Source organism: Centroberyx affinis, unplaced genomic scaffold (assembly GCF_046629955.1).
Source record: "Centroberyx affinis isolate AG114_WGS23_722 - 3 ecotype Tasmania unplaced genomic scaffold, CSIRO-AGI_Caff_v1 ptg002440l_1, whole genome shotgun sequence".
In the NCBI taxonomy this organism is placed as follows: Eukaryota; Metazoa; Chordata; class Actinopteri; order Beryciformes; family Berycidae; genus Centroberyx; species Centroberyx affinis.
The window spans coordinates 48,011-67,427 of NW_027280683.1; the positions used below are offsets into that span (position 1 = coordinate 48,011).

A 19,417-nucleotide genomic window follows, 5' to 3' on the forward strand; every position below is an offset into this window, starting at 1 on the left:
CTACAAAGATGACGTAGGCCCGATATGTTCAAAGGACCGTCCCGGTGTTCTACTCTCCATCATGGCGTCGTTCAGTCCTTTCCACACCGCGGCCGGTTTGGGCAGCGCCTGGCCCAGTGATCTCTGTTGGAAAGGAGAGTCGTCGAAAACCCCGTCCACCCACTCTCTGAGCGTGGCTACGGGCGAGTCCTGCTGCCGGTCCGCCGAGCTCAGCCCCACATTTGACGGATACCCGGGAGAGGAGGGCCCGGTCGACGACAGCATACACGGAGGGTATTCCGGCTGCAAGCTGGGGTCCAGAGAAACAGCAGTATGGGCGATGGACCAAATTTTCGGTTTGGCGTCTGGACTTTGGAGGTCTGATCCAAGGTAGAAGCCGTTGTTTTGGTGTTGGGCCGGTGTGAGTTTGGGGCAGTCCGGGGACAATCTCTCCTTTCCATGCAGTGGGTCTGGGTTACATGTGAGATGAGAAAGATCTGTCGGTGGGTTTGCTGCGTTATCCTCAGTTAGAAACTGTGGTTTCGGTTCACAGTCAGAACCATCCGACTCCAGCAGGTCAAAGTCCTCAAGATCACTCTGGAGATCTGCACACTGCTGATCTGCAATGATGAGTAATAAAGTGGACAGTAAATCTATAGAACAAGTGCAGCTATAGAGCAAGTGCAACATCTGAACCAAGCAACAACATGTTAACACAGGGTTTTAGGCATCACTTACCAGGCAGTTCTTTCTCACTTTTGATTGGCTCCTCAGCTCCGTCGCTGTCGTCATCACAACCTCTGTCGTCAGAGCTCTTACAGGCCCGTGGCGACCATGTCACCTTGTTCTCCTTCTTCAGCCGTCTGCGTGCATTGGCAAACCATGTGGACACCTGAGGGAGAGAAGGAAGGAAGGAAGGAAGGAAGGAAGGAAGGAACAATGGAGAGAAGGAAGGAAGGTGCATAAAACAGAATATGGGAAGGAGAGTAGAATGGAAGGAAGGAAGGGACATAAAAAGGAAAATGGGAATGAAGGGAGAAAGGAAAAAGAAGGGAAGGAAGGAAGTGCAGAGAATGAGTAAGAGGGAATAGTGGAAGAAAGGAAGGGAGGGATGATGGGGGGAGGGAGAGACATAAGAGTGAATAGGGGAAGGATGGAAGGATCAGAAATGTACATAAGAGAAAATAGGGCAAGGAAGGAAGAAGGGAAGAAAAAAGAAGTCAAAGACTCATTAGTCGATCAGTTAATTCTGTTTGAAGATGTTTTGGCATGAAGAAGTTAACTAATTTTCACTAAACAGCCACCCAGTGCATCCTTAAGTCCCATTTTCCCACAAGCAACCCAGTCCCACCTGTGTGAGAGTCATCCTCGTGATGATGGCCAGCATGATCTTCTCTCCTTTGGTGGGATAGGGGTTCTTCTGGTGCTCCTGCAGCCAGGCCTTCAGGGTGCTGGTGGTCTCCCGGGTGGCATTTTTACGCCGCGAAGCACCATCAGAGCAGGAATACCTGAAAAAGTAGGTGACATTCAACACGAAACAGGATATTTATTTATCCTAAGCTGCGAGAAAATGTCTAAAAGTGTAAGCAAGCGCAAGGATATTTGACTTAAAGGAATAGTTCACCCAAAAATGAAAATTCTGTCATCATCTCCTCCCCCTCATGCCAGGTGAAACACAGGTGAAGTTTGTCCATATAACACACAGGGAGGCTGCCTGCACAACTCCATAGCAGCCTTCTCCAAAACAACTGAAGTCAGTGGGGACCAGTTCTTCAGAGTTCCAAAAAGACCTACAGTATATTTACACCATCATTTAGTGCAAATCTTAACTACAGCTGATTGATTTGCAACAAATAATGGTGTACAGGTCTTTCTATTCACAGTGTGATTGTGTGGCTCCCTGTGTGTTATATGGACTAACAAATTTCACCTGTGTTTCATTTGGCGTGAGGGTGAGCAGATGACAGGATTTTCATTTTTGGGTGAACTATTCCTTTAAGGCCAGACATCCCTCATGAAAAACATCCATGGTAATCTATGATACATTTTAGAGGGATACAAATATCTCAGAAAAACGATCAACTATAATATATTATAGTGACACCATAGGAGATAAAGCATGTCCATAAAGTATGATAAGGCCTCTATAACCTCACTATTGAGTACCACCGACACTTTAATTCCCTGTAGTAATATTATAGTTATAGGACTAATAGGATTACACCATAGGAGATAAAAAATACCATAAAGTATGATAAGGTCACTATAAATTCTCTGTTGAGTACCGTAGACACACGAGTCTCTATGGGAATATATATTTCATCAGGGAGTCAGCCGTCCCAAGTGAAGGATGTCTCGTATAAGTGCAAAAATTAGATTTGCGAATTGAGATAATACGATCTAACTATAGGACATTTACACTTTAACCTAAGCAGACCTTGACTTACCCGTATCTGTCGTAGGGATACTGTCCGAATGTGTATTCATAAGGGTAGTAGGCAGGAGTTTGAGATGTCCCCATATGCACAGACGCAGCTCCGTCTTTGGGATCGAGTGGCCCCTGCAAATGAAACATGAGCAAATAAGTCACATTAATAGGCCTAAACAAACAAAAACGATCAAAGTCTAACGGAAAATGACTATAATATTCCTATAGTATTCCTACAGGAACGTATAGTGTATCTGTAGTAGGCTACTAAATAGTGAGTTTATAGTGAACTTTTTGTACTTTGTATGTTTTTTTTTTTTTAATCTCCTGTGGTATCTGTATAATATCCCTATAATATTCTGGATAATGTATAGTATTATGTCCTAAAATGTATCATAGGATTACTATTGTTGGTTGTCACTATGAACAAACATTTCTACTCTCACATGCCCACCAACATCACTGACTGGTATACTGTACAATTTGTGCGTGCGTAATTGCGCATTTTCTACTCCGTGTCTATCATTTGGAGCCACCGATTGACTGAATGCAAAATGATAGTGAACTAAATGACAGAGTTAAAATGTGAAACTCACCCTGGAGTACAGGGCGGTGGCGTCGCCGGAGCAGGCGTTGTAATAGCCCTGGCTCTTCGGGTAAGGGCCGCTGTAGACCCCGATGCCGGTGCCAGGGGGGAGCTGGTGCCCCGGGGAGCGCAGCGCCGGGTGGGACGGAGGCGTTCCGCCGGACTCCAGACGACCGGCCAGGGAGCTGGAGGTCATCAGAAACTTTGGAGAAATTCACATCATTATCTTATTTTGTTCCATCACTTTTTCAGTGAGAGTTCTTCCCTCCCGCCCAAAAGCAAACATAAATATGTGTATTAAGTTGTGCACACTGCAAAAATATTTATCGTGGGTCTTAAAATAATGTTTTACTTAAAACAAGTGAATGATTTCACTTGTTTCCAATGCAAATCAACTTGTATCGAGAATTCTCTTGAATCAAGCGACATTATTTTGATACTAGTGGAGTGATCTGCCTTATTATGCCTTGTTTCAAGATATTGACACTCGTTTCAAGAAAACATTTGAAGCAATTTTTTTTTTTACTATCTCACCTAGTTGACTTTCTGACTTGTTTTAAAGAAAGCAATTGTAAGACTCATTTGCAAACTAAATTACTTGTTAAGCTGGATTTCTTTTGCAGCGTAGCAGTGGTTAATAATCCAACCTCGTGGTTCAATAAAATGATAATAATATTTATTTATTTAACAATGTAATTATTGAACCTACCTGCGGCGTGGTGGAGTAGGAGTATCCCAGCTGTGAATAAGCCATAGCTCAAATAAGATCAAAGAGGCAAAAGCAGGAGCGCAGACCCGGGGCGACATCCAACAGCATCCGTGCGTAAGGGAGAGTTTTGCCCCACTGACACTTCTTCAAATCTACTTTTCTAGCAAACTTGCCAATTCTTACGACTTGAATAGCAGCTTGAACCGCCTTATCCAATTGGGGGGCGCATAGAGTTGTAATAAACTTACATTTACGCACCACTTACACATTTACGCACCACTTAATGCAGCGGGTACGTGTGTCACAAAAAGTAACTTCCTGGCTCCCCTGCAGATCCCCCACGTTTATAGACACTGCAGCCTTGACAAAGCTCCTGCTATCATAAGACGCATCATACAGTCCAAAGAGAGAGAGAGAGTGTGATCAAACCATGCGACTCCCTGTGATGCGCTCTTTGGTTTTAAGGCGCGTCTCTCTGACGTCAAGCTGGACTCAGTGTGTAGCCCACTGTTATCAAGATGAAGGAACTCACCTCATTAATTCCCTCCCAGTTTCTTTCAGCTCTCTTACCCGGGAAAGCAGCTCCGCGCAAGCGCAAGTGCAAACCCCCAACAGTCCCCAGGCATAGGAAGTAATGAGAATGTGATCAATTCTCACCTCCAAATAAACACATACACACACACGCACGCATACACACCCCTACTCACACGCGCTATGGCCAGAGGGGGGATCAGGAACGTGATGCGGTGACACCACATTGACACGAGATGATTGATGACTACAACCTGATATTAGCATAATCGTTTTGCCCTGTAGTTTAGATAACTTGTCACCACAGAGAAATCTCCCTGTCATCCACATATTCATGAGTGGGGAAATTGCAGGTCTCCTCCAAGCAAATTAATCAAACAATAAACACTCTTTTCAATCCCTTGAGTAAGCACCTTTACCAACTGAATGGCTTGTCATGTTTTTAATAACCAGTCTTAAGCTGCCCTGGTGAAGTGGAAACATTTCTCTCATTTCTTCTCAGTCCACCTGCATTTTCTGTTTTAGAAGCAGGGGATGATGCAGCCTGGGAGGCAAGTGAAAGAGTGATGGAGAAGGACGAAAGAGGAGTTTGTGGACTTAAAAGCAGATATTTCTCTTTGTCAGTTTTAGCAATAGTTTATGTCCCACCACAGCAAAACATGACAATATGAAGAGAAGGTAAAGAAGGGTCAGGGAAAGAGAGGGAAGCAGTCACAGTGCAGGGAGTGGAAGGGTGAGAGCTAAATGAAGAGAAAGCCAAAGGAGAGAAGTTGTGGAGCATGAAGGCAGAGATGGAGGAGAGCTGGGTCTGAAATGAAGAAATGGATGCGGAGAGGAGGGCAAGCCTGGAGAGCGAGAGACACACTTGGGGGAGCGAGAGGCAATCGCCAATAGACAGGGGATCTGCAGCGGAGCGAGGGGATGCGGAGGGGTAAAAGGACAAAATATTCCCAGTGCACCCGGAGTGAGGCTGGAACAACAGAGCCGCATCACCAGAAAGCCTCTGCGGCCCCACCGGGGAGAAGGCATCTGTGTACCAGCGCTTGATTGACATTCCATTTGTCCCATGAAAGGTGCTCATATACTGAACACGGACTAACTGTCTCTCCCTCATCTGTGCTCAAAGCTCGGAAATGAAGTTCTCTCCCCGCGCCGGCGTTGCGCGTCTTCACACAAAACATGCGTCACTCAAAGAGAATGGCAATTTGTTTAGCCTCTGACAATAAACATGGCTGCTTTTAATCTTGGTTTCACGTTGTTTATGGCGTGGGGGGACTTCTGAGGTATAGATGAATGAACAGACAATGCAGTGGGAGAGTATAGGCATTTTGGGGTTCACCTTTCCAAGCTTTTGTTACCTTCTAGTACACAAAGAATCTATATGCATGCATTGCGCATGGAGGTGCATAGATGATATTAATTCCCTCTTTCTGAATATTCAATGGCCTACTTATATATTAATATATGATGTGTTTATATATTTATGCCATTCCTCCAGTATATATTTCTTAAGGCGCTGCGTTCGTTAGACCGTGATTATATCTTTCTGATCCCGCTCCCCTCACATCAATCATTCATTCATGATGCTCCACAAAAAAAAAAAAAAAAAAAAAGGAAACACATTCTTATTTTCTCCTCCCTGCATCCAGCATCCAGCCCTAGCTATTATGCAGTAGGTGGGGCATGGGGGTTAATGATAGAAGCGTGTTAATGTGAGAGGAAGAGGGCTAGGCGCTGCGGAGAGCGCGTGCAAAAAGAGGGCCGAACAACTCCAATCACAAGTTCCTTCAATCACAGTGCGGCGCATTTGAATATTTTCTACCTGAAAGTCTGGAAACTATGCAATTTTAATCCCTGTTTAACATGTAGATGCTTTTTGAGCCACTTCCATCTTGGTTTTTAGCTATTTCCGCATCTCGGCGGGTGGGGTGGGGGGTTGGGGCTAAATTGAATTTGGAAAGCTTTTAACAACCTGGGTCAAAACATGGCTTTATTGTTTCTTATGACGCCTCATTTAGAGTGAGGCGGTGGCACTCAAGACGGAGAGGAAAGAATTCATTTTTGGTGAAAATCTGAAGACATTTTCTTAAAGGAATAGTTCACCCAAAAATGAAAATTCTGTCATCATCACCTCCCCCTCATGCCAGTTGAAACACAGGTGAAGTTTGTCCATATAACACACAGGGAGGCTGCCAGCACAACTCCATAGCAGCCTTCTCCAAAACAACTGAAGTCAGTGGGGACCAGTTCTTGATGAGATGAGAAAGATGAGAAAATGTATATTCTTCAGATAATGTTTGTATAAAATGAGATATTCCTTCTGAAACTTGGTCAAACCAGAATTCTTTAGGTCTTCTGAACTGAAGTGAACCAAAGTGAGGAGAAAAGACCGCCTCTAGCCGTCAGACAAATGCAACACCGGGCAGAGTAACTAGGGCAACATGAGAGGAGAGAGGATATTCAGAGAGGAATGGAAGGAGCAGAAGAAGAGGACAGAGGAGGACAAGTAGGCTAATAAATGGATCATGAGAGGAATGGGGGGGGGGGGAAATAGCCCCATTCTTTCCACCGCAAGACAAGGCCTACGGTGTCGGGCCTCTTGTTCGACACAATAGCGCCGACCGAGTACAAGTGCAAAACCGGGGCTTTGGTCTGATCCACAAACAAGGCCGAGTACCTGTCTGACTGTTCAGCGGTCAGACAGGTCCTCCGTTTATCTGCCGCTGCTCTGCTCTCGTCTAATAAAGAGCCTCATGGAAGAAGAACCCAGGGCTGCTGAGCTGAGAGCGCAGGATACTATAAATGCCCTGGTCTTTCTCATCAATGATGTAGGATACGGGAACAGAGACATGCTAACCCTCTTAGCCGCTGTGTAGTGTGTGTGTGTGTGTGTGTTTGAAAGAGATGGATGGACAGACAGACAGGGAGAGAGAGAGAGAGAGAGACAGGTCTAGGTATTGGCTAAGGGTACCGGCAGCTCTTTGGAGTGTGTATACAGTATGTGCTGCTTCCCTGGGAGGCCAGCCGTATTCTTCCCTATCACTTCCACTTCATTACTCTGGGAGCGGACATATACATTATTCAGCCTCTTCGAGCCTCGGTCCACAGGGAGCGATACAGCCTTTAACACACACTTTAACCCACCTTAACTCTCCCCGCTGATCCTGTCTCCACCCTATCTGTTTATTTGTCCATCCATCTCTCTTGCTCCGGCTTGATTTCTCCATCCCTAAGCTCTCTATGCCCACCCTTCTGCTCTTCTTCTCTTGTTTTCACCATGTGATTCAGGCTGTATCTTGTTTATAGCGTCTCTGTCTGTCATCGACTTTCTGCTAATTTACTCTTTAACTCTCTCTTTAGTCACTATTGAAAGATAGACACTTTTTTTTGAAAGATAACCAAGGATCAAACCCCAGAGTCCTTTCCAATTGCTCATCAAGGGGAATGCAATAGGCTAAATCCATTTGTAACTAGAAAAGTAGGCATCCGCATTTGATTTGAGAGCAATGCACCAGTGGCCACTTTGTATTCGCAGATCTGGGAATACCACAGAAAAGGGACCGGGCCCCACGCTTCTCCCCAGCGCTTCAGATGAGAACTGCAGTGCCACTGGCTAGACCTCAGGCGCCATCCTCTGGTGTTTCAGAGAACTACAACATGAATGCGGTGGTGGCGGTGATGTGTGTGTGTGGGTGTGTATGCGGTTTAGCCTCAGGGCGCAGTGGACTCAGCTTGCGATTGTGGTGGACCAGGGGTGGGAAGGTCACCCACAATTTTGTGACTGACCAAAGACAGCACAGTAGATCTGCTTGTGTGCATGTATGCATGTGTGTGTGTGTGTGTGTGTGTGTGTGTGTGTGTGTCATTGCAGATGTCATCTTATATCCTTGGCTGGACCTCCCAAGACTTTCGGCCACCAGCAGGGTCCACTTCACCACCCTGCACCCTACTGAATTCACACCCTTAAAATCATAGAGATCGAGTACTGGTATTGTAAATTTAGTCTTTTTTCCTCTTAATACATCTATTGATATCAGGCAAGACAGCTGAGTGTAACTTTCTATATGGATTCCAATATGCTTCTTTCCTCCTGCTGCGGCTCTTTTTCTCTCTAACACTGATCTGAGTGCAATCCAAGGTCAGGGATGAGCCAATAATCACAAGAAATGACAAATCGTCACAGAAACAACTCCCTGTTTCACGGAGAAATGAGTATGAATTGACTTTATCTCCATTCTCCAGAGATCATCCGTTTTGTCCCTTTCCCAACAAAATACTACTTGTCTGATCTCCTGATTCCACATCTAGAAAGCCTCGCAGCTCCCAAGAGCCTCTCGCTACGTGCCATGACTGATCGCGTATCATCAAACGCTTTTTTTCTCCCCCCGCTAAGTATTAATCCACACCAAACGCTTAAAATCTCATGCTTTGTGGTCGGCGGAGTTGCATGTGATAGCAGTCGATTAAGTGCTTCTTTCTGGACATTCCCGGGAGAGGAGGAGCAGGGGTAATAATTTCCTCAGATTGCTCCTGTGGGAATGAGGCTGGTGGTTTTCTATGTCCACTCCAATCACATCACTAATGGAGAGGCGAGTAAGCATCTGTGACAGTGGGAAACGGGATCTCTGCTCTGTGTGTGTGTGTATGCGCGTGTGTGTGTGTGTCCCTCGCAGATAAACAGTTGGCAGGTTTCCCCTTTCCCTCCTTTGCGCACGTGCACGAACACACACACACACACACACACACACACGTATCAGATCTGAGGGAGGGATGCAAGCTGGACAGGGTTAATATACTCCATTAAGCTCTATTACCCTAAACGACTTGGGCAGATGAATGAGGACTCACATTACTCTACGTGTGTGTGTGTGTGTGAGAGAGAAAGAGAGAGAAAGAGAGAGTGAGAGACAGTGTGTGAGTGTGTGTGCACATGCATGCATGTCATTTGTAATTGCGCTGTAGAGATAAGCGACCCATGAGTCATTCATCATTATCAACAAAGTGAAAGACAGAGGGGGGGCTGGGGGGGGGGATATTGCATTGAGGGATACTTTCTGTATTTATAGCTTAAATGTCACCATGGCGAGTTTTATTCACAAAAAAACTCAAGCCAGTGTTGATTTTCTTCTTCAGCTGCAAATAATGGCAAGTACAAATCAAAAAAGACGCGGCTTTTGACGAGCACATCCCCCCGCCACATTTCCCAGATATTTTCGCGAAATCGAGGCGCAAATTACGGAAATCGCCAAGATGACACGAATGAATTCATTTTGTGCCGCTTTATTTCTCCTCTTCCCCCGTCCCGTCTCGAACACCTCGGTGTGTTTCAATGGAGCGCCCGGACAAAGACGCAGTGAGTCCTCAGCCCCCTCGGGGACTCTCACAGCGGTACACTAAGCTAAGTTGCTATGCTATAACGGAGCAGTGGATAAACATTGTTTCAAAATGGCTGAAAGGAGCCAGCGATGCGAACGCTCAACCATGAACTCTCCCTCTCTCCTAATCTGGCTCTTATATTCTTCGCTCAGATTATTGCCATGAATGGGGCAGGGAACAAGAGAAAGGACTTATCACTCCCACCCTTTCATAGTATTTGTTGTGTGTATTTTCCCTGTATATTAAATTTGTCTCCTTTAAGGCATTGACAATGTTTGCTATTTGTCTGCAAGATACTCGCAGCTGCAAAACAACAATAAACGCAGGCTGAGAAGCAGCACTCGGTAAACTCGGTATTGTTGAGCTTGTTGAATTACCCATGAGTTTTGATACTTCCCTTTTGAATAAATGGTTTAGCACCACTAATCCCTATGGAGGAACAGTGAATGGCGTAAATTCCCTATGATATCTCGTCTAGGCTAAACATTTGCTCACTTACGTATACACTGGGTACAGAAAATTATTCTTTTGACAACATTACAACAACAGATTTAACCCAGTGCCCCGCTTATCCTGCAATGACATGTATTAGTTTCATTGCATTGGGAGGTACATTTACATTTCAAATTACATCGCAGCAGTGGCGACGTGCACGCTCACACACACACACACACACACACACAAGAACACACGTACGCGCACACACTCACGCTCACACACACTGAGATCAGACAATCACTGTTTTGTTGGTAGCTTGTTCTTGAGCTCCAGCAGTAGAATAAACTGGAGTGACAAGTTCTCCGCTTCGCTCACTGCACTTTGCTCATTTACACACAGAAAATGCATTAAAAAAAAAAATCATCCAATATTAACTTGCATGTTCATTATTATTTTTACAGAAACTTTTATAATGTGTCAGGCCTTTTGTTTCCCCCACAAAGCCCTTAGAGGTCAAGCTCTCCTAAGCCTGTTTGGCAATCAAACGCTGTCCCTCCCTAACTCTCACTTTCCCTCTTTCTCCACGCACACCTCTCCTTCTCTCTTTCTCTTCCGTTGGCCCTTTCTTGGCCTGGCCTTCCCCCCCCCCTCCCTTTCTCTTCCCCTGCCCGCGCCTTTCTGTCCGACTGGCCCTCTCAGCGGGGCTATAGAGTCCTAACTTGTCTACATTTACCCCCTGGGTCGGCTGACCAATAGGGCCGTAGCATGGAGAGCGCCCCCCCCCCACAACCCCCTCCCTCTCTCTCCTCTAGGACTCCCCCCCATTCTCCCCGAGTCAGCTCACGCTCTCTGTTTTCATGACCTCTGACCCCAGGCCATAGCAACAGTGGCAGGAATGTCAGGAGTGATTGGCAGGATAAAGAGGACGGCCCCGCTCTCCTCCACAAGCGGATTTGAGACACTTTGAGGGGCGAACAATGGCGGATTTGGGCTTGATTGGATCACTGATGAGCTGATGACTGTCAAAAGAGCACGTCGTCTTTACATAAGCCTGATTATCTCTGCGTGGCGGAGGAGCGGAGAGAGGGAGGAGGCGGGGTAAGGGTGGGTTGACGGTGGTGGCGGTGGTGGGGGTGGTGGGGGGAGCGGCAGGGAGTTCGCCCCCCCGCAGGGTGCCTCTAAAAGGGGATAGATCCACACACGAGGGCCAGGCTGTGGGGCCTGGACCTCTCTCATCCACTGGGGGCCTTTAACAAATCTATTCAGGCGACCGGGGGCCCTCGCACATGTGGCTATAATCACAGGAGGACGGCTGAGGGCGGGAGTGTGTGGGGGGGGATGATGACACATGGAGGCAATCATTGTCCAAATTCTGACCGTCCCATCGAAAGAGAGAGAGAGGCACAGAGCGAGAGGGAGGGATATATATATATATATACAGAGAGAGAGGTGCTGACAGAAAAGAGCAGTGGGACAGGCGAATCAAAGACAAATCCCCTCCATAATCTGTCTCTTTAATAGGGATTAGAACTCACCAAAGAGCCTATATCAGAATACCAAAGCGCCAATGAGGGCTCTATTCATGCTGAGAGTTTGAGGGGGTGAGAGGACTTTAAAAACTCCGCAGAGGAGCAGCTCATAAAATCACTGAAAAGAATCAGGGATCGTGGGTTGTTTACCTTGCCTTTCCACTTTCCACTTTTACCGTATTGGTTCTATTTTTGCGAGAGATGGGAAAGTTTTTGGACAGGTTGAGTGACGCGCAAACCAACATAAAGCCCAAACTCCAAACTCTGAAGAAGTTTCTCCCTGCACCGGCCAGAAAGCGCTAATCATATTTTGGATGTGCTGGGTTTTGTTCCACTTTCGGTACAAAAAAATTTTTTTTGGACGCGCTGTATAACTGATAAAACAGCCATTTGATGTCATTCTGAGCACTATTATGCTAAGCTCACTGATATCCCACTTTGAAAGAATAACATATTGTTTGGGTACTTGGAAGAACAGTAGCGCTTTCTGGCTGGGATGAAGTGCAGAAAAAGTAAAGTGTGCGAGCGAGAGAAAGAGTGGCTGATATTCTCCTCAGCAGTGCTGATGGCAGTCTGTCAGAGTTGGCAGAGGAAGTGAAAATGGCCTCAAGTGCCTGGCTCTCTTCCACGCTGTTCTCACTTCAATGACAGCTCTCACTGCATCCCCTCTCTCTCTCTCTCTCTCTCTCTCTCTCCCTCTATCTCTGTCTCACTCACTCTTTCTCTCTCTCTCATTTACTCTCTTTGGACTTTAGTTTGCCATCTCTATCTCTTGCTTTCTCACTCGTTCTCTCTCCCTGGAAGCATGTGTGGGCGGGTGGATGCTTGGATGGATGGATGGGTAGATAGATAGATAGATAGATAGATAGATAGATGGATGGGTGGATGGGGGAAGACAGACTTTTAGGTGAGGAGAGGACTGGCAGCATCTGGAAACACCACTCAAGTCACGATTTTTCCACACCTTATACACTCACATCAGATTATTTGCGGTTATTTATAGGCAAGTGGAGAAGGTTAGTGAATGCAAGTGGTGAAGGGTGCGAATATAACTGACACAGTGATTTAGGGGTAAATAAAAAGTTGGGTAAACTACAACCTCCAGGTGATAACTATAAGGCAAACAACCAGTAATCTGTTCAAAAATCAATTATATTTTCAGAAAAGCAGTAAGTAAGTAAAAGCAGTTTTTCCTTATAAGATCCTATTCTCATGTCATTTACACCAGTTTTTATACTACAGACTATAATGTACGCTGTATTCAGGTCATTAAGATTTATGTCAGGCTAAAAATGTGAGTGAATTCCTGCAAATAGAAAGGTGGGTAAATTTAAATCCCTGCACTTCCAGAGAAAAACAAACTGCACCACCGATCAAGTTAGAGGTTATGCTGATTTTTTAAAACGCTGATATGGAAAATAATGTGGCCAACTGTTGAAGCAGATTATAGCCTAACGTATTTACACAGAGAGGTGGCAGCATTGAGTCACGTCTCCAGGTCCATAAACTTGGTGCATGGCTCTAATTCTCTCAGTGAGTGTGCTGTATGATGCCTGCTGGCACAGATAGTGCAGGACTATGCACGGATTATCCTGCTAGGGGCCCTGGGGCAAACATGTCCTATGGGCCCCCCTGTACTGCTATCTATCACCATTTGACCCTGTGTTGCACTGTAGTGTCCAGTAGTGTGTTGCACTTTACTGTACTGTGCAATCTGCCTAGTCAAGTCCACACAAGTGTCCATCCCATCAGATAGGTTAGGCAAACAATACTAAAAGATTGCTCAGTATAGAACTATTGAAGATAACCGAGATAGTGTGAAAATATGTGTGAGAGCAAATTTACAATTAAATCACAAATTTATCTTTACATCGACCCGAGGCTTTCGGGGCCCCCTGACAGTCCTGGGCCCCCGGATCATGTGCCATGCGCGCCCCGTCGGTAGTCCAAGCATGTATAGAGCCACCTCTTTGAGATATTTCCCACTATCAACAGTACTCAGACTCCCTCCCCCTCTCTCTCTCTCTACCCCCTGTCTTTGGGCCTGTGAAGGTAAAGGATGGCTTGGAGTGACATTGCCCCCCCCCCCCCCCCCCCTCTCTCCCCTCTCCTCTTCTCTCCTCCTCCTCTCTACCCCCCTGAGCTGCTGCCCCCATACTGGCTGCTGGCCTTTCCTGCCGTCTGATCCATATTTCAGAGGCGGCAGTGGTGGCACTGAGGGGGTATAATCCAACATTAAAGCAAGAAGGCCGGGCTGAAAGCACAGGCACAGGTTCACAAGGTTCGGCTAACTGGGCTGGAAATCTTCAATTTCAATTTCCGCAGCGCTTGCAGTGGCTTCCAAGGCGTCGGCATAAGTCAGAAATTTTTGGCGAGGGTGCAGATTTCAACGCGGGTGAGGCTTTCTCTTTGCAGAACGGGCCGACACTGCATGGCTCGGCTGGCAAGGAAAATGTGAAATAGGCTACACCCAGTGATGTAGCGGTAAATAAAAAGGTGGGTAAACTGTGGCCTCCAGTCTGTGATCATCACGAGGCAAACAGCCACCAACATACACAGAAATAAATTATATTTTTATATATAAATATGAGTATCAAATTGTGCTTTTTTTCACTTAAAATTCCATATCTTCTGCTACAAGTGAAAAGAGAATTTCCATATGGGGGTCAATTAAGTATTACATTATAACATACATCATTTTAATATCACTTACTATGATGTATACTGTGAATTAACATCATAAAGATTTATGTCAGCCCTAAAAAGGAGGGTAAACTCTAAATATAAAGTTGGGTAAACTGGGTTTAAATGGTTTCACCCTCCACTGCATCGCTGTCCAACCCATTTTCCTTGATTTGCATCCCATCTTTAACAGAATAGATCATTCATATTTGCTCACTTTGATGATGCACCAAACCTAAATTAGATAGAGGGAAGGAGTCTTTAAAAATAAATGACTACAATGACATTTATTTAGTTCCCAAAAAATATATTCTTTAGAGACAAATTCGTATCCTGTATTTACAATTTTCGATATGTTTCCATTCACAATAGAAGAGGGACAAAAAAACAAAACATAAAACATAAATGGGAGATACAAGCAAATCTGTGACCAAAAAACATCTCTTTTGCATGTATAAGCTAAACAGTAATACGCTATGACAGGTTGCCCTATCAAAAAATAGCCTTCATTAAATTGTTCTCCGTTAAATAAAATTATTCCTTTGTTTTTGTTTTTTTTTTCCTTTGCCTTCTCATAATGTCGATGTCAGAACTCGCTGTGCTGCTGTCCCATGGTGAGGTCTAGGTTTGACAGGGAGGAGAGGAGGAGAGAAAAGAAGAAAAAGAAAAACATAAGTCAGAGATGAAATGAGTGTAACAGTGAATACTCTATTTCCTCCAATGATACTGAGTGATTTATTGGGTCAATAAAAAGATGGGTAAACAATGCTTCCAGTCTGTGATCACCAAACAACCCCCAGTATAAACAGAAATCAATTAAATTGTCAGAAAAGCATTCATTTATGCCTTCTCCCTTAAAAAAAACCCTATTCTCATATAACTTACACCAGTCTGATGCTACTTATTAATATGTATACTATGAATTTAGTACTTAAAGATTTACTTATTTACATAAGCCCTAAAAAAGATGGGCAAACTCTATTCTTGCAAATAAAAAGGTGAATAAAGTGAGTTTTGGTGGTTTTACACTTCACTACATAGCTGATATTGCTATCAGCATTTTCCTTAACATATGTGCATTGACTGAGGGGGCGTGAATAAATGGCGGTAGATTATTTAAATGACATAGGTGGCGATAACTCAGTGTTGGGGGGGGGGGGGGGGGCGTAGGACATATGAGACTGTGCCTGGCGAGGCGTTAAAGTGGGGATTCAATCACTTGAGATGATTTATGTGCGAGGTCCCCCCTTCCACCCAGTCAGGTGTAACAGTGTTTACCTCTGCTTTAAGCTTCATTTAGCCGAGGATATATGAAAAGAAAATGAGGCTGATAATGTCATAATGTCAGAGCGAGTTGAAATGCATTAGGTTACCTGTCAGTGATCAGCTGAAATGAGGACTTGGGGGAATCGGGCCTGTGGTCGCTCTCCTCGTCTATAAAAAAGAAACAATGCAATAAATTATTATAACTGCTTATATCAATTAGGATTTTGTTTTCAATTATATTATTTTAAAAGATACTCACACATTTCAGTTGATAATTATTCTGAATACTTATAATTTCTTGCAGTTTATTACAGCATATTGGATGGATTGTTATTGCCATATCAAAGTAACACTTGTATCATTAATGAGGCCTATTCTGGCAACTAGTAATCCAAAAAATAATTCGCGCAGGCCCTCCAATAGTCCATACAACCTACCATCTCGCTTTGGACTGAAGCTCCCCGACGACTCTAAATCGCTGTCATCCTCCGTCCCCGAGGCGCCCGGGCCCGCCGCCGCCGCTCGCGCGTCGTGACGCGCCGCCGGTGCGCCGTGGAGAGGCAGGTGTCCGGCCGGGGCCCCTCCGAGGAGCGACCGCATGTTCAAAAGAGAGTTGGCGTTCAGAAAAGCCGCGTTGGCCCAGTTGTGCAGCTTGCCAATCTGGCACGTATATATCCCATGACCCGGGAGTAAGGCCGGGTGGCCGGCGGAGGCCAAAGCCGGGTGGTGCGCGTGGGCCGCGGGGGAAGGTTTGTGAGAGCTGTCCGGGGCCGTGGCGGTCTCAGCCAGGGACCAGATTTTGGGCTTGCTCTGCGCGGGTCTCTGGCACTCCTGTCTACTGGGAGAATGATCCACAGCGAGTTTCACAACAGGCGCCTTTATCAGAGAAATAGCCCCCTCCGCGGCTCGCAGGCCCTCCACAGAAAGCGTCCTGCCGCTCTCCGAGCTCTTCGGCTCCGAGGCCTCTCTGGCGGCCAGGCCCGCCTCTGCCTCTCCCTCTCCCTTCCCAGTGCCCTGCTCCCCCGCGCGCTGCTCCTCGGGCCTCTCGATATCGACGGTTTCCAAATCGATCTCCTCCTCTTCGTCTTCGTCGTCGCTCCCGTTCTTGCCGTGCTCGTCCTCGTTGTCGCTGCTGAAGATCCGCCCGTCCCGGTCCTCGGCGCTGCGGCCCCAGGTCACCTTGTTCTCCTTCTTCAGCCGCCTGCGGGCATTGGCGAACCACGTAGACACCTGGAATGAAGAAGACGGGTTGTTTTTAACACCATATATATCAGAATGAAATCAGAGACCCCGTGTAAATAAGCGACTGAAGTTGAAATATCCCAAAACTATGATAGATTTTCAGAAGAGAAATGGCAGAAAAGTTTTCTTTCTCTAGGTGAATTCCTGCCACTTTTATTTTATTAACCAAGAGTATGACAAGAACAATGAACATCAATGCTGCTTGGTTTCCTGATCATTCACATAATAGGGAACTGACTTTCCTGATTTTTGAAGGTATAAGAAAGTATGCAATATCACCATTTGTGTGTGTGTGTGTGTGTGTGTGTGTGTGTGTGTGTGTAGGGGGTAACGTAACGAGCAGTGTAACGAAGTAGGCTACTGATCCCAGGGAGTAATAAGTGAAGTTATGACACAACTTTTGAAACGAGTAATGAATAATTCACTGTTGTTTTTTTAAAGTTAGGGTCCCAACACTGTCATAAGGAGAGACTGATGCCCACCCAGGAGTGGCGTTGCTGTTGTTATTGGTGGTGGTGGTGGTGGTGTGTGTGTGTGTGTGTGTGTGTGTGTGTGTGTGTGGAGGGGGGGGGGGGGGGTACTCCAGGGACCCTGAATTATTCCTAATAAGTCATGCCTTAAGGCTATTTTAAAATGCGTAATGTTACTTGTTTTGGAGGAACCAGCCTGTCAGTGTTAGTAAGAGGGGAAACAGCTCAGCATTCCCACCTGTGTGAGTGTCATTTTGGTGATGATGGCCAGCATGATCTTCTCTCCTTTGGTGGGATAGGGGTTCTTCTGGTGCTCCTGCAGCCAGGCCTTCAGAGTGCTGGTGGTCTCCCGGGTGGCCGTCTTGGCCCTCGACGGGTCCCCGTACGGATACTGGCCGTACGGGTAGAAGCCTTGAGCGGCGTGGACCGGCAGAGCGGCCGGGTGGGCCCCCGGGCTGTCCTTCAGGTCATACTGGGAGCCCTGAAGTGTCGGGGAGAAAGGTGGCAACTTGTTGAGCGACCTGGCCTTAAAATGTACTCTCTCTCTCTCTCTCTTCAAGTTCACAGCATACGTAAAATAATGACTTTTTAATTAGGATTTTATTTGTACAGTTTAAACAAAAAGTTTTAAAAAGTTTTAAAATATGCTTAAATTTGATTTTGCACCAACTAGACCGGGCAGCCTAAATTAAATATATCCTGAATTAACAATCGATAATTAGCCTATTCTTTGCTTTTTTGAAGCGCTCATTAGGTTATTTTAATTTTGCGGTCTTTCCACCTACCTTAATAAACATCTTCTTTTTCTGAATCTCTAAATAAAACCCCCCCTTTATGTTTTTTTCCTCTCTTTTAGAAATACTGATATTCCATAGTTTTGCACAATATATAGTGGATAAAGTTTAGATTATCACTGCATTGTTTAGGCTATATATGTTTGTTTGTTTTGAGATGTCCGCGATTTATTTTTCAAAGCCTTGTAGCAAAAAACTGAACCCACATTTGTATGTAAAATTAAATGTTATATTTGTTAATCAAATGATTTAGGCTATCATATGCTTATTTTTTGTAATATCGGCTCATCTGAATTTCATATATGAATTGCAAGTGTGAAGACTTTGCAAAGTAGCCTCAATGCACTAAATTTAGGCTTAATTAGCAGTTTAACATACATGTTAACGTCAAAGATTGGTATGATTTTGAAAATTAGATTTACCGAGGATAAAAAACTACAAATGCTTCTTCACTTAAATTGGAAAATAAATGACCGGTAAGTTAAAAAAAAAAATCTAAATCATTTGCATGGCATGATTGCGAAGTAGTTTATCGATACAAGAGAATAAACCACAACAAAATGAATATATCATCGAACACCTCGTCTCGTTCAACCATGGACGCACAACAAGGTTAAACTCTCACCATTTGGGATATGAGGGCGAGGTCTGTGGCTCCGCTGTACGGCAGAAAGGCACTGTAGTTGTGAGCCGCCCATGGGCTCCCGTACATCCCCAGCATGGAGCCGACAGCGGCGGCGGTAGCGGACGAGCTCACGCCGCCGTCGGTGCCTCCTTCCCGGGCAGAGGCCGGCCGCTCGCCCCCGTACACCTCGTGGGAGGCACTTAGGAACTGGGGGTATCCCAGCTGAGGGAAAGACATGTCCGGAGACGCGTAAATCTCTCTCAAAGTCAAAGTCACACAACAAGAAGAGGAGGCAGCAAAAAAAAAAAAAAGAGAAAGTAGCAATTCCCAGAAAGAAGAAGAAGATGAAGGGGGTGTCTAAATCACCACAGCCCCCCCTGAGTCTGTCAGCTTCCACTTCCACCGACCCGTAGTCCTCTCAGAGCCGCAGTTTGGCACCTTGAGTGCGGAGTGATGCGTCTGTCTGGCCGCAGGAGCTTCTGGATGTGGAGCTGACTGACTGATTGGCAGCCTACTTAAGCACCAAGCTCCTCCTATGCCCGGGGCAGGCGATTAGTGCATTGGTTAGGTCGTGTGTGTGTGTGTGTGTGTGTGTGTGTGTGTGTGTGTGTGTGTGTGTGTGTGTGATCTAATTTCTGCCCTGCAATATTCACCATGTCTGTACAGAGATACAGAACAGGAACCTGTGAAAGACAGCGATTCTCACTGTTAAGTGTGTGTGTGTGCGCGCGCGCGCGCGTGAACTGTATATTCCACCTGCCT

At 45.6% G+C, this 19,417-nt stretch overlaps 2 protein-coding genes across 2 annotated transcripts; both read right to left on the minus strand.

Moving 5' to 3' along the window:
* On the minus strand, window positions 1-3,747 carry irx4b (iroquois homeobox 4b). Its single transcript, XM_071533846.1, has 6 exons — window positions 3,703-3,747; window positions 3,004-3,195; window positions 2,427-2,539; window positions 1,331-1,487; window positions 718-871; window positions 1-599 (listed from the first exon to the last, which is right to left on the minus strand). The coding sequence occupies exons 1-6, from the start codon at window positions 3,745-3,747 to the stop codon at window positions 1-3; spliced, it is 1,260 nt and encodes a 419-aa protein (XP_071389947.1).
* Window positions 3,748-14,830: 11,083 nt separating this feature from the next.
* irx1b (iroquois homeobox 1b) lies at window positions 14,831-18,892 on the minus strand. The gene is made up of 5 exons (XM_071533842.1): window positions 18,656-18,892; window positions 17,475-17,717; window positions 15,962-16,754; window positions 15,632-15,692; window positions 14,831-14,879 (listed from the first exon to the last, which is right to left on the minus strand). Exons 1-5 carry the CDS (start codon window positions 18,890-18,892, stop codon window positions 14,831-14,833), a joined length of 1,383 nt encoding a protein of 460 aa, XP_071389943.1.
* Window positions 18,893-19,417: the final 525 nt, after the last annotated feature.

Coding starts and splice junctions, on each gene's coding strand:
- irx4b (XM_071533846.1), bottom strand. CDS start 3,747: ATGGCTTATTCACAGCTGGGATACTCCTACTCCACCACGCCGCAG. Junction 3,196..3,702: donor CCTACTCCACCACGCCGCAG/GTAGGTTCAATA, acceptor ATTTCTCCAAAG/TTTCTGATGACCTCCAGCTC. Junction 1,488..2,426: donor TATCCCTACGACAGATACGG/GTAAGTCAAGGT, acceptor CTACTTTTTCAG/GTATTCCTGCTCTGATGGTG.
- irx1b (XM_071533842.1), bottom strand. CDS start 18,892: ATGTCTTTCCCTCAGCTGGGATACCCCCAGTTCCTAAGTGCCTCCCAC. Junction 17,718..18,655: donor TCGCCCTCATATCCCAAATG/GTGAGAGTTTAA, acceptor CCGACACTTCAG/GGCTCCCAGTATGACCTGAA. Junction 16,755..17,474: donor CCAAAATGACACTCACACAG/GTGGGAATGCTG, acceptor TCTTCATTCCAG/GTGTCTACGTGGTTCGCCAA.